This window comes from Nomia melanderi, chromosome 3 (genome assembly GCF_051020985.1).
Source record: "Nomia melanderi isolate GNS246 chromosome 3, iyNomMela1, whole genome shotgun sequence".
Lineage (NCBI taxonomy): Eukaryota > Metazoa > Arthropoda > Insecta > Hymenoptera > Halictidae > Nomia > Nomia melanderi.
In genome coordinates this window covers 20654957-20670249 of record NC_135001.1, presented here as the reverse complement: position 1 = coordinate 20670249, position 15293 = coordinate 20654957, and the positions used below count along the sequence as shown (strand labels likewise).

Below are 15293 nucleotides of genomic sequence, written 5' to 3'. Positions count from 1 at the left end.
GACAAGCCGACGTAATCACGGAAGTGCCTCCGACGAACCCGCAGTTTCTCGGGGTTTTCTCTCGAAATCGATGAAAAATCGAGAAAAAATTGAGAATAGTTAACTCGATCGATGAGTCACATTCCGGGATCATTATGCGATTCCCCGAGAATCAGCGATGCACGGGGACTCAATAGAATCTAATGGAGTTTCTGATTCTCATTATCAGCGGGAACTATTACCGCGGCGAGCGAAAATTTCCCTGAACTTTACTTTCTTGAAGAGTCGCCTGTAAAAATGAAATTTGCATAAACATCCTCCCGGCGAGGAGCGACGCGCGGCGCAACTTTCACGGACGAAGTTCCGTTCGATTCGCGGGGAAATTTTTTCGCCGGCTCCCGAACTCCGAGTTTCGCTCGCTCGAATCCGGGGGCTCGCATTAATTAAGACGATTCCCGCGGGAACGGGAAGAGCGTGGACGGTGGTACCGGTTGTATTAATGAATTTTCATTCCCGCGACGACTGCGTCGCTCGGAACGACGCGGATACGTAAGTCCCGTGTTCAACAGCTTCGTTCTTGTGAATGTTAATCTTCCGCGTAAACGAATTCGCGAGTTCTCGACGTCGTCGCGGGATTTTTCCGTCGACGACGGGACAGGGAACCCGTGGGACCGAATCGCCGAGGAAATGACGGGGCAAATTAAACGTTGGGAAGTCGAGGTAATCGCGTTCCAAGTGGCTCGCTAACGTTTGTACTCCGTTTAAGAAAGTGCTTCGTAAAAGGCATGAGTTCTTCGATGAGTGAAATTGTTGTGAAATATGATTAATTTTATGGACGTTCGTAGTGTCCGATTATTGTGCTGGTATCATATAAATATTTCGTACATAAATTCAAGCTAGACTCTAAGTCGATTCTAAATTTTTGGATGAAATATAGTTATATGTGCGTTACTCACGTGAGTGGTCTATGACTTAACCCTTTGCACTCGTAAGTTTTGCATTAGAAATATTTTAACGTCTGATAAGATAGAGAGGATATTTCGCAAAACTAACTCGACGAGAAATCACACTTACATCGAGGGACAAAGCTGTTTTGTTTGAATATTCCTCAAATTGATGCGTTGTACGAAGTTTAATATTAAGTATCAAATTTTATAGTTTCGATTTGTCTGTTCCGCAATTATTAACCCTTTGCGCTCCAGAAGTTTTTTATTAGAAATACTCAACATTTTTTAATGAAATACCAACGACATTCTTTCAAACTGACTCAACGAGAAATCGTACATAAGTTAAAGAAAGAAGCTGTCATTTTAATATTTTACACGTCGACGCATTGTACAAAGACTCACGTGTTTCCCCTTCGAATTTTAAAGAATATCGTCTTCGCCTCGTTAAAAAATGTTAAATATTTCTATCGAGAAATTTCCGAGTGCAAAGGGTTAATCCTCTCAAATTCCCGGTAGTTCTGTTAAAAACGAAGAGGCGCAAGATGAAACGCGCACTCGCGCTCAGTCCCATAATAACAGAATTAATGCACATCGGCAGGCTCGCGCGAGTAACGCACCGTACATCTATCCGGATCTCTATAATAACGGAGCTTGCCGCAGGAACAATCCCCGGTACACCTACTCTAATTTACCTGATTCCCGAACGCAGTCTCGTTGCACTCCCTGAACCTCGGTATCCTCGACAGGAACACTCCCTCGATGCTCTCCAGGCCGCTGAGTACCAGCGAGACGTTCATGTCGCAGGAATAATCGCACGGCCGACAGAGCAGCGTCATGGAGGACGTGAAGCTGCCCCTCTCCACCATGCAAAGATGATCGAATCCGAACAAACCAGGCCCACAGTCCTCTAAACACCCCAGGAAGCTATCATTACACGGGACCTGGTGCAGCATGGCGGTCAAATTCGACTCCGTCCACATGGTCAAATTCCCCTCCATTTCGATGTCCTCGGTATCAAACCCAGCTACATTTGTCCTCTCCGAAGCTGTCCTCCTCCGAACCAGATCAGATCACCGATTCATCGGACCGCGAACGCTCTATCTCGTCCAGTTTCCCGGACTTCCTCGATCGCAGCTCCGCATAGTCGACGATCGACCAAGATCTTCAGAGCTCGCCGATCTTCAAGGGCCTTTAGTACAGCGAGCAGCCGCGAGACGAGGTCCTTTCCGGGTCCGGCGCGTGCCTCGTAAAACGCACCCCATCCCGGGCGCCGGCGCTCGAAATTGACCAAGAAGACCCGCAGCCCGCCGGCTTCTCGCGTTTATTCAGCGGCACCGATCCGGAGACCCCGGTTTATGGATTCTTCAGGGCCGACTTTACGACCGGCTGTACTACTCGCAATCACCGGGATCGGCCCGCCGATTATTCAGCCCTCTCCTCCATCTAGAACAAACGATGACAGTTTCAACTTCTCCCCCGAGGAATCGATTTATCGCCGTCCCCCCGCGCCCGCCCACGGCCGGCATTATTAGCCCGACCCCACGGCCCGCGATATGGAGCCCGTCCCCGCCCCGACCTTCCGACCCGCCGAACACCTCCGCCGTTGAATCGGAAACGACGCGGCCCACGGACTAGCAAGAAATATTCGGCCGGAGAGAGCCGGGGTCGTTTCGAAACTACAACGACCTCTCCCGAAGGAGACCTCCGAGGCTTCGCTGTTTCGACGGTCCGAATGTTTCATGGCCCTTTACTCCTTTTTTCCGGTTTCCGAGGGCGAGCGCGATCCGGGATCAAGGAAGTATGATGTTCCGGGGGACGCGTCGTTTGCCGGGACTTCGGAGATTCATGGCGGACTTCGGAGATCTATAAATATTCAACCGTTCGCGTGTCAGTCGTTTCAACGCGCTGCGACGGCGTGAATGATCGCAAGGATCTTCAGGCGACTTATTCGCGCGTCGGATGCAAGTGCCTGGGATTTTCCTGTTTCCGAACTGGAGATCGTTCGTTTCGTTATTTATCTTGGGATATGATGATAAGTTATCTTTCCGGTTTCTTCTGTTATTGTCATTCACGGGTGAATAGTTTGCTGTGCTGTTCCATAGGCGGCGAATGAATTTTGTACGTGACCAACGGGCGAAACGGAGAGCTTCTTTGTTTACGATGTTTGAATGAAATTCATTGGGCAGGATGTGGAATGAAGTATACGATATTTTAACCCTTGCACTCGAGAATATTTTTCTTAACGAATATTCATTATTTTCTGATGAAACGTCGATGATATTTCTTACAATTAACAGAAAGAGATATCTTGCATAAATTAAGTGGCAGAACTATTTTACTTCGATATAACAATTTAATATTGAATTTTAAGTTTTATCATTCTCTTGGGTCGAATCAAACGGCGACTGAAAGGCTCTCGAGTTCAAAGGGTTAACACTTTACCGGCTGCTGTCACGAATTCATGAATTCTTGATTTTTTCACATAAACATGTAATTCATCTGTTTCGCTTTGATCTTCCATTAAAATATACTCTACGCGCATTCGTCCTGCGTTCGACGAGTACACGCTCCATTTTTCAATATTATTGCGCGAACGAGAGGTTTTTCCTAAATTCCACAGTTAACTGGTTAAATAACAAGTAAATTAAAAAGCCAAGATATCATCGGAATAAACTTCTCCATAACCGGAGTTACCTTGATCTCGATTGAAACAATGATCTACATCGCGAAACACCGAGATGAACACGAAAAATATTTTCAATCAAAAGCGAGGAATCGAAGCGGATCGCTTACACTTTCCGACACTTTCTCCGCGCTCGTCTTATCTAGACATCAAAGTTCCTCTCGGCGCTCTGGATGGAATATTTATTGAGGATTATGAGGCGAAGGTACGAGAGGGGGGGCAGCGGGAAGAGAAATAGTTGACGGAATCGATGCTAATGCGGCGCGAGACACAAACTCGAGTGGAAAGCCTTGAACGAAATCTGGAAGCGGCGAGATATTTCCCGCGATCCGGGCGGCTTCTATTTTATTCAAAGAGCGTCGCCCAAGGATCGAGGCAGATATAATAATATTGGATCGATCGGACGTTAAAGGCGGGCTTAAGGTGACATCGGTGTCGATATGTATCTCCGGCCGGAAGCCGCTCGATAAATCACGTTTCGCCGGCCGAAGGAGGAAGCGGCCCGCGATGATTGCCACCGATAAGCCGCCCCATTTATGGATTTCCTTAAACTTTCGCCGGACGTACGCCCCGGGGAAATTGTTTCCCCCCGCGCGCCCGTCCCGTCGGCCCGACGTTCCCCGGAGGCGAGATCGGCGCTGACGCGTCGGTGTTTACGCGGACAAGGCGACCTTGCCCGGAAACGCATCGTTACGTTCGAAGGAAAATAAACGGCGGGTTTTGATCTCGATCGAATTTCTGGCAGACCGTAGATTAATTTGCGCGGATGGGGAAACGCTGGGATAACTAACAGACGACCGAATGATAATAAATATCAATTGCGTTCGGGTCTTCGGTTGTCTCTGCGTTGGTTTCTCGATGTGATTTTAACACTAGAACTACCGTACCAGTCAAAATGACTGATTTTTCTGTTTAGCTGTTATTGGTATCTCAAAAGCATTGAATATCTGAAATGATCTTGAAAATAAACAGCTCTTGAATACTGTAATGAATGTTTGAAGAAGCCGAAAACAAAACGATTGATATGTAATCGCTATAAAAATTGTAACAATGAATTATTGGACAATAGGATTTATACGAATTTTGTGCGTGTAGAAACATGTTAGCCGTAACTTTAGTTGCATGATCAATGTGACGAGTCACTATATAGTTCAGCGTAAAAAATTAATTTACCACATGGGGGTAGACTTTCCGTTCGCTGAGATTATCTTACAAATGTTTCACGTATCGATGCGATATACAAAGTTTAACCCTTTGCACTCGAAAGTTTTCCAATGGAAATATTCAACATTTTCTGACGAGATACAGGCGATAGTTTGAAACTAATGTAACGATAATTCATAGATAAATTAAGCAACGAAGGAGTTTTATTTCAATATTTCACTAATTATCTACGAATTGCATAATCAATAGAAAAGAAACTTCGCGCTGGCCTCTTGTTTGAGTAATTCAATCATTCGTTTGCGATTCAATCTGCTTAAATGCAAAGTTCCATTTGAAATATTAAATATTCCACTTGATAGTTTTATTCTATCGAATCAAGTGGTGACTGAGAGTCACCTCTCGAGTGCAAAGGGTTAATGTTGCATACGAGATTTTATGATTTCTCAATATCGAATCTAGTGGCGATTGAGTCACTTTGCAAGTGTAAGAGGTTAAGTCGAAGCTTTGATCTACGAGCCACGAAACTAACGGAAACGCGCGGCCTCGATTTTCGGAAAAATGTCTCTGACACATTTCAGGGCGGTTGAGTTCCGTAAGCGGACCGCGGTCTGCTGAAAGATTCTGGGATAATAGCTGCGCGGCCAGACGCGGCACTTCTGGCAAAGGTTACCCTCCAGGAACAATGGTACTCTCAGTTTTAAGGCAGCGCCGGACGTTGCGCAACGAGTGCTGGCCATTTCTGGCTTTGACTAGCCTTTGTCGAATAAACGTCTCCGCGAGGAGTGGTTGCTGGATCGCGTAACGTGGTCACCGGCTATCGTCTCAAGGTTAGAGTGATTTAAGAATATAGCAAAGTGGAGAGGAACACGGTTTGTTAGCCTCTACCCCTCCGGTAGATAGAGCGAAATTGCTGCTTAGGGTGGAGGAGCCGGATAAATTGCAGAGTCGCTGTTTTAACCTTGCTCCTTTTGTACTGCGATATTGGAAACATTCTCTATAGCTGTAAGAGATGGAAGTAGAGAGAATAGATAACAGGAAGGTAATAGAGTGGGCAAGTCAGAAAGGACGGAAGGAGGAGGAGCAGGAGGAAAGTTAAAAGACGTGGGTGATGTGAGAATAAGCGTGGGAGAGGATCTAGTGTTCTGTGGGACAAATGTATAGCAAGGAAAATGGTATATACAATAGATATATAAGAGTAATATAAATATAGAATAGGTAGAATAGATAGAATCGATAGGATAGATAGAATAGATGGAGTAGATGGGTAGATAGAGTAGATAGGGTAGATAGAGTAGATAGAGTAGATAGAGTAGATAGAGTAGATAGAGTAGATAGAAAATAGTATATAACAGATAATACATAACAGATAAATAAAAAATATTATATAAACATATAATAGATATCTAATAAAACTGACGATTCCAGTGAAGATAAGTATCCTCGGATTTATGCAATAAAACGAATAACTATTATTACCACTAAAGTACAGACTAAAAAAACAATAGTCGTAAGTAGGCAACAGATAAATATAAAAACAATAAAACCAAATGACTATTACTATTACCAGTAAAAACAGTGGTAAATAACATCTAAAAGGAACGAATGCTGCAAACAAATGTTAGCACAGTCGGCAGTATGTAACAAAGATGAATAATTACTAGTAGGAGTATTCATAAATTTCAATCTTATCCCGACGGAATAGCCGGCCTTGATAAACAGTAACAACTTTCAATAATATTTCACGTAGACTATGCACGTTGCACGCCGCGAGGCTTCACGTTTTTCAGCGTCGATACTTGGCCGAAGTTTCCCTCGCAACGAAACCGAGGCCGGCTCACGGGGAAAAAGTTTCGAAACCAGCCCGTAATTGATACTCTTTCTTCCGGGACATTTTATGAAAATCCGCGGTTCGCATCGGGAACGAACAGTCCTCCAGGGAAACGAAACAAATTTGTTTCACGTTTCAAAGGATACGTCGCTGCAACGGTTCTCTACGTCTATGCGCCGCTTTTAACCCTTAGCACTCCAGGTTCTTTTGTAGTCCATCAGCAACTGCAACTAATTTTTATAGTACTCCTAGCGAAAATGAGGAATGCTCTTTTATTTTCCTTGTTAGTAAAAAATTTGGATGTGTGGAAAATCTAATAATTTTAGGGTAGTTTCTTTAAGATTCATTAAAATATTTAATATTATAACTGGTGCAATATTGGAGCCTACAGAGTTCAAAGGGTTAAAATTGGAACTACCAAAGCATTCAACTGAATTATTTATAATTTCTTATCAATATCAGAAGGGTGTATTTCTTCAAAGAATTTTAATTAACCCTTAGCACCTCAGGTTGTTTTGTAATCTATCAGCAACTGCAACTAATTTTTATAGTACTCCTAGCGAAAATGAGGAATGCTGTAACATTCCTTCGATCTTTTATTCTCCTTCTTAGTAAAAAATTTGGCTAGGTGGAAAATCAAATTTTAGGATAGTTTCTTTAAGGTTCATTAAAATAACTAATATTATTCCTGGTGCAATATTAGAGCCTACAGAGTTCAAAGGGTTAATTGTATATAGGTAAAGAATGTGAATAGTATTATCATTTTATTTCGTCAATTACTTATACACTGATATTTAGAACTTCTCGTTTCTTAATTAATTGTTAACCAACGATGATTTCATAATGATTCATTTACTCGCGAGTGTAACATTCTCATAACTCCCACAATACAATTTCACCCTCTCCCGATCTTCTCACTTTTTAAATTATTTATTAACCAACGGTAATCCCATGCCACATAATCCTTTTCCCGATCCAATATTTTCATAATTTCCAACAATATGATTGCACTCTCCCGAGCTGTTCACTTTTTTAATGATTAACCAACGATAATCTCATGATAATCCTTTTCTCAATCCAATATTTTCATAATTTTACCAACACAGTTCCACTCCTGCTCGCTTTATAATTAATTATTAACCAACAATAATCGTATAATCCGCCTCTAATCAACCAAAAATTTTCCTGACTTCCACAGTCGAAAGTTGCGTAAGCGCTTCCACCGAAGATCATTAAACAAATGAATTTATTCGCGAACAACGGACTACGGAAAAAAAACGTTGCGTCGTCCGCTTCGTGCGATTAACGGAACACGCCCAGCCCGAAGTCGCTTCGGGGAATCGGTCGGTCCTCATTAGGGTCCTCGCTCCTTTGACAGCGAGCAAACAAATTCTTGTCCCGAGTCAGTGGCGTTGTCGCTGGGACAATGGGCCGGCTTAGGGACAAAAGCGGGAATGGTCATCTCTGGCCGGAAAGTGGCCCTGTACAAAGAACCCGTTCTCGTATGGCTTCGAGACACGACCCGAGAGCATCGATAAGCCTCGAATTAGAGCAGTCGTGTAATTTCTGCTCGCAACCCTTTCACCGACTTAGCCGCCCCTCGAAGGAAGCTCTCCGGGCGAAATAAAAATGTGCCCGGCGTCTCGTAGGCGGCGCGGAGATGCTCCATATTACCGGATACATGTTTTACGAGCGGCATAAAGCACTTTGTACCCTCTTCGGCGAGCGAACAAAGTCTCGAATAATTTCAAAAGAGTAACAAAATGTAATTTTCTATTTTAGGGAACCGTTGGTCTTTTAAATATGAGGGTCAATTCGAAATGTTTGATTGGTAATGGAATGACAATTACGAAGAGGAAGAAAATGTAATTTTCTATTTTAGGGAACCGTTGGTCTTTTACACGTGTGGGAAATTTCGGTCATATTTTGCTTATGAACTGTATTGATTTTTTATATAAAATATTAAGTTATATTCAAGTTTTTTTTTAATTTTATATAATTTCATATCGTTTCTTCATGTTTTCGGTGCTTTGTAATACAGCTATTTTTAACCATGTGTCCCTTGAAAATGTTTTGTTACAAAAATTAACGTGTACCACATGTGGTACAATTTCTGGTAAAATAGAAAATGTAGTTTTCTATTTTAGGGAACCGTTGGCCTTTTAAATATGAGGGTCAATTTGAAATGTTTGGTTAGTAACAGAATGACAATTACAAAGAGGAACAAAATGTAATTTTCTATTTTAGAGAACCGTTGGTCTTTTACACGTGTGGGTCAATTTGAAATGTTTCATCAGTAACAGAATGAAAATTACAAACTAACGAGACGTAGAATACCGAAAAACAGAGAAGACACTACTGTGCTTTAACCAATTAATTGCTATGGCGAGTATACACGTCATCCTGAAGCTCGAAATGATACTATTTCTTCCAACGATGAATTGTTTATTTTTTCATTCATGCAATTCTTGTTTGATTTTCTTTGGTTTTTCACTAAATCATAACCTAGGCGCATTCGTCCCGCGTTCGACGAATATTCTTAGACTCACCCGGCGACGACTACATTAAATTTCATTTCCAACGAGCGTTACGTCGTAACATATTCCGCGTAAGGAAAAGCAATTAATTTTTTCCGCGTTCGTATTCAAAGTGCAACATCGGACGGACCGGCGAGACTCCATTGTCGGAGTTCATTAATATTTCATACAGAGGTCACGTTGCATTCTGCGGAATCTTGTAATTACGAAGAGTGGCCGGTGCGAACGTGTTAATCAGGTGAACGATGCCGAGCAACGTTGTCCGGCGAACAATCGTGTAATTGAGTAAGGAACGCGGAATTCCGGGGGCGTTCTTCGACGGAGGGAAATGAATCGGTCAGTAACGTGCCGGGAAACAAAAGAAATCTCGGCCGAAATGAGAAAAGTTCGCGGCGATTTGCTGATTGAATTAGGGGGCGGTCGACGAGGGCGGCGCATTAAATTCCGGCCGAAATGGACCGTGACACGAAAGTCGGCCGCGAACGAGTTCCTGTGTCGAATAATGTGACCGGGGTTGACATTAACAGGTTAAATACCGTAGGAGTCACCGGTGACCCCGACCAAATCAATATTGTTGGATGACCAACCTAACGACGCATAGATAAGCGTCCTAGACCCGCGTCCAAAATATCTTAGCATGTTTTTCACAAGTCCAAAATCCTAGATAAAATACACAAATGTCTCGTCCAGGACTAGTTATCTATAACGAGTCATCGGGTACCAAGGGTCACCGACATCCCCTCCTTAGCGAAAAGCTTAGTATATAAGAATTGGAATCTCTAGGATAGTTATTCTTTCAACCCCGTTGGTTAACGGTCTGTCCGAAATTGTCTCCGCGTCGTTCGATGTGTTATATCTGGAGAATACGTTGAAATATAATTATTATTAACGAATCGGACTTCGCGTCATTCACCCGGATCCCAACAATATGATTCATTCAATTGAACGATGATTATTCGCGAACATATCGCGTTTCTTTCATTCCGTGTATTTTGTTACATAAAATCGTGCGTTCGTAGTGTTGAACTTCCGCTGACTCAACGAAAGATTGATTTCCCAAAAGAAATATGCACATGACTCGCATCATTACAGCTGGCAGCGCATTTATTCCATCGAAGTTCGCGAGAGGATTGCATGCTGGGTCCGCGGATCAGTGACGTGACCCTTGACATTTAGATCCGCTGGTACTGAATAAAACAGCCGGGAACGTGAAACCGTGATCGGATTGCTTTGTAGAAAAACACGAGCGGATTTTGGAGAGTCCACGGTTCGATTAGCGGGATGGTTTCCCGTGGCAAATAGACGCGAGCGGTGCGCGTACACGATGCTATGAACTGTTTCAAAGTCTGTTCGATAAATACTGAAGTTGCCGTTACCTATTAACCATTTGCACTCGACAATATTTTTCATTGAAAATATTCGTTACTCTCTGATTAAATATTAACGATATTCTTCGCAACTAATACAATTGATTATATTATATAAATTAAGAGACAGAACTTTACTTCGATGTTTTATGTGTTGACACTTTGAAACATAAACATCTTTAGCAGATGGAGCTAAATTATATACCAACCGCTCACATAGTAAAAAAAACAGAAACTACGTGCTAATCTCCTACTGTTTGAGTAATTAAATCATCTGTTTGCGATTTAGTCTTCGAAGCATGAACATTTCATCTCACCGAAATGCCGACATCGCTCGCAAAGGATTAATCTTGAATTGAAAGTTTTATAAGTTTGTTGCGTCAAATCAGGTGGCGACTGTAAGGCGCTCCTCGAGTGCAAAGGGTTAATCCTTTGAACTCTGTAGGCTCCAATGCACCAGTTGTAACATTAAATATTTTAATGAATCTTAAAGACACTATCCTAAAATTATTAGATTTTCCACACATTCAAATTTTGTACTAAGAAGGAGAATAAAAGACCGAAGAAATATTATAGCATTTCTCATTTTCGCTAGGAATACTATAAAAATTAGTTGCAGTCGCTGACAGATGACAAAACCATCTGGAGTGCTAAGGGTTGATAATTCCGAAACAGTATCACGAATTGCTTTCCACTCATTTTTCTCGAGAAGTATGAAAGATTCTTCATAGATTTTTCACACATCCAAATTTAGCACTAACAAGGAAAACAAAAGATCTAAGAAATGTTATAGCATTTCCCATTTTCGCTAGGGATACTATAAAAATTAGTTGCAGTCGCTGATAGATGACAAAACCATCTGGAGTGCTAAGGGTTAACTGTATTAACCTAATAATAGTCAATCGAATCGACTCGATTAATATCAACGTTAATTTCCTCTATCAATCGGTAACATCCTTGAAAATCGCCTTTAAACTTCAATCTTCCCATTCCACAGATTTTCTCACAATTCCATCCTTCCCTCGCCTTGTCTTTAAAGATACATTCATTCCTGTTACCCTCTCGGTACACATAAATGTCTTATTCCATTCTATACGTCTTTCTTTCTCATTTATCCATTTTTCCACGTTTCTCCGGCTCTATGTCTTTCATACGAATTCACCCCGCGCGATGGATGAACAAAAAAAGCGGCGCATTCTTCTGGCGTAATAGGGGTGGTTGAACGCGGCACGAAGAAATATTTCAAACTGTTATTTCCAGGTGAAAGGGGGACGGTTCTTTTGTCCCGGCTCGTGGTATTTAATCGCGCGGTAAAGAGGTTAAGCGCGGTCCTCGCGGCAAAAGGAACCCCCGTCCTCGCGCCCCATCGATCTGGAATGAAATATACATCAGGATGTTCCCCGTCGCGACGCTGAAACTCGCTGGAAAGCGCGTCGCTCGATTCACCGGGAAACGGAGTTTAGATTTTTAATAAGCCCGGTAATTCTTCACTTTAAGCTGTAATCTCTTTTCGTTTCGCATCGCCGCGAAATCGATGTCCGTGCCCTTTCTTACGCTTTCCCGGGGCGACCCTCCCGAACGTCGTCCGCGTAATTGACAGAAGAAAATGCTTTGCCCGAGAAATCGGGGGATCCAGCGGGGTTCGTCGTTATCGTTGCTCACGTCTGTCAAAGCTACACGACGTTTGGGATTCTTTCCGACGAGCAACAGTGTATTCTGTAAATCCCCTTACTGCTTGGAAGCTTCCTCCTTTCTTACTCGCGTAATCAAGGAACCGAAATTCTACGCTTTTCATAGTATAGGATAGCTGGAGAATAATTTATTTTTGGATACCGCGTAATTGGATTCGGTATACTTGAGGTACGTATCTGCGTCAATTAGGAATGACTATTCCGTGAATCTTATTCTTTGGAAGGTTTGCCTCTTTATTTGTGTAATTGAGTAATTCGTTACTCTTTGTTTGTATAATTGAGTAATTCAATTCTCTTTATTTCTATAATTGAGTAATTCTATTCTCTTTATTTGTATAATTAAGTAATTCAATTCTCTTTATTTGTATAATTAAGTAATTCAATTCTCTTTATTTCTATAATTGAGTAATTCTATTCTCTTTATTTGTATAATTAAGTAATTCAATTCTCTTTATTTCTATAATTGAGTAATTCAATTCTCTTTATTTGTATAATTAAGTAATTCAATTCTCTTTATTTGTATAATTAAGTAATTCAATTCTCTTTATTTCTATAATTGAGTAATTCAATTCTCTTTATTTGTATAATTAAGTAATTCAATTCTCTTTATTTGTATAATTGAGTAATTCAATTCTCTTTATTTGTATAATTGAGTAATTCAATTCTCTTTGTTTGTATAATTGAGTAATACAATTCTCTTTATTTGTACAATTAAGTAATTCAATTCTCTATATTTCCATAATTAAGTAATTAAGCTAAATACAAGCTTTCAATTTGGATCATTGAGAAGTGATATATTCAAAAGTATCATAAAACTAGATTCACTATTCTCGAGGTGTCAGCAAGTAACTGTCGTATTCTATAAATCGTTTTGCCACATAGATTTCATTTCAACCTAAATTTGAGATTTCCATTTCGTATAACTGGAAAGTAGTTCATCCATAAACGCCATCAATTCGGATTCACCGTTCCCCGAGTATCTAAATCAACAAGGAACAACGTGATTATCGAACAACGCGATTGATTATAACCGACGAGTAAACTCGTCATGCCCGGGCTAACGAGGTAAGCACCCCGGGTCATTATCAGCCCGAGATACGCGAGACAGACGGTAATGCGTGTCGATCGGACGCATCGAAAAGTCGGAAAACGTCGTTATGCTTCGAACGGATTACCGATTAGCGGCTCGAACGTCGATCAATCTGCTCAGAGGCGCAATTTAACCGTGAAACAGCGGTGCCGGGGATTTAAAGCTGCTCGCCGCTGAATCTGATCGCATTAATTACGGGGGGATGCGGCGGTTACTAATTTACGTAGCGAGACGAACGCGGCTATACCGAATAGAGGCATGCCGGATTCAACTTAATTAGCGCCGCCTCTGTCGCGAGAATTTTCTTTGAACGTTAGGGAGGAATTTAGGGAGCTTATTGCGCACGCCGCGAACTAAATACGCCGACTGCGATGCCTCGAAACAATCGAACTCGACATGTCAACTATGCCACCAGAATTTTCAACGTTCTCTATGATACCGGACACTTTATCCTTTCGTAGCGAAGATAATTGGAAATAATTATTAACGATTCGATACGAAACTTGTTGGGTTATGCTATTGTCTAGTTGCTACAAGTGTCATTAGTTACTTTACACATCGCAATTCTTTTCGGATTTCCATTTTAACCGGTTAACCGTGGAATTCAGTTGGAAAAACCTCTGGTTCTGCGCGAAATAAAATCGAAAAATGGAGCGTGTACTCGTCGAACGCAGGACGAATGCGCGTAGAGTATACTTTAATGAAAGATCAAAGCGAAACAAAGGAGAATTACATGTGAAGAAATGAAGATGGGACTGAGCGTCGCGAGTGGACGTCCCCTCTTGCCTCTCTTCATTTTCAACGCTAGAACTACCGGGAATTTAATAGGATTAACCCTTTGCACTCGGAAATTTGTCGATAGAAATATTTAACATTTGTTGACGAGGTGAAGACGATATTCCTTAAAATTAACTCGAAGGGAGAATAAATGCATATTAAGAAAAAAAAGCTATTTTATTTCACGTATTGAGGCGTTATACAAAGTTCAACATTAAATATCATATTTTATAGTTTTACTGCGTCAAATCAAGTGGTGAGAGTTACCTCCCGAGTGTAAAGGGTTAATATGTGATTCTTATGAAAATTGTAATAGATTATTTTCAGTTTCTTCAGACATTCGTTATAGTAATTAAGTGACACTATTTATTTTCAAGATGATTTCGAATATTCTATGTTTTTAACACTAGAACCACGGATTTAAAACGACTGATAATTTATTGTTACAATTTTTGTAGGGATTACATATCAATCGTTTGTTTTCGGTTTCTTCAGACATTCGTTATAATATTCAAGTGAAGCTATTTATTTTCAAGATCACTCCGAATATTCTATGCTTTTAAAATATCAATAACTGCGAAACAAGAGAATTGAAAGCAGTCATACCGACTGGTGCGGTGGTTCTACTGTTAAATTGGTACGAAGTGAAATACCTAGTTTCGTTATTTCAAAATTCTTACGTCTTGGAATGAAATTCCTCATTGGCCGTTGCTCGTTACTGGGGGTAGAGCAAGCTCTGCCGGGGAGCAGCTCCGAAAGGTCACAAACGGTCGTAGGGCAGCTCCTCAAAGGGGAGTCGATTCAGGATGATTTATAAACATGAGGAGAACAGCTACTTCGCTCGAAATTCCAGACAGCCCACGCTATCGACCGCGGAGCCATCCATTCAAAATAAGACGTCTCTAATTAAACAACCCTGATTAGCAGTGGCTGCAAGTGCAAACTCGAAAGGGGTCGGGGTAATGAAAGGACGGACACTTCCTCCGGTTGCCGTTTCGTCGGCGAAGGAGGAGGTGAGAGGACTTCTTCGTCCGCCACCAAGAGAAAAACGAATCCGTCGAACTCGATTCTGTCGGCACGAAGCGCCCGTCTAACAAGAAATCTTTCATATTTCTCCAGAAAAACGAATGGAAAGCAATTCGTGATACTGTTTCGGAATTATCAACCCTTAGCACTCCAGATGGTTTTGTCATCTATCAGCAACTGCAACTAATTTTTATAGTATCCCTA

The 15293-nt window shown here is 41.6% G+C and overlaps 1 protein-coding gene across 2 annotated transcripts in view; it reads right to left on the bottom strand.

Annotated features, from left to right (window-relative positions):
* Window positions 1–15293, bottom strand: part of 5-HT2A (5-hydroxytryptamine receptor 2A) — a 78402-nt gene that overhangs the window by 47914 nt on the left and 15195 nt on the right. For both annotated transcript variants that reach the window (XM_031982082.2, XM_076365754.1), the window contains exon 2: window positions 1619–2369. In XM_031982082.2, coding sequence (XP_031837942.1) covers window positions 1619–1924 — 306 coding nt within the window. In that variant the 5' untranslated portion in view covers window positions 1925–2369. The remainder of the gene's footprint in view (window positions 1–1618; window positions 2370–15293) is intronic.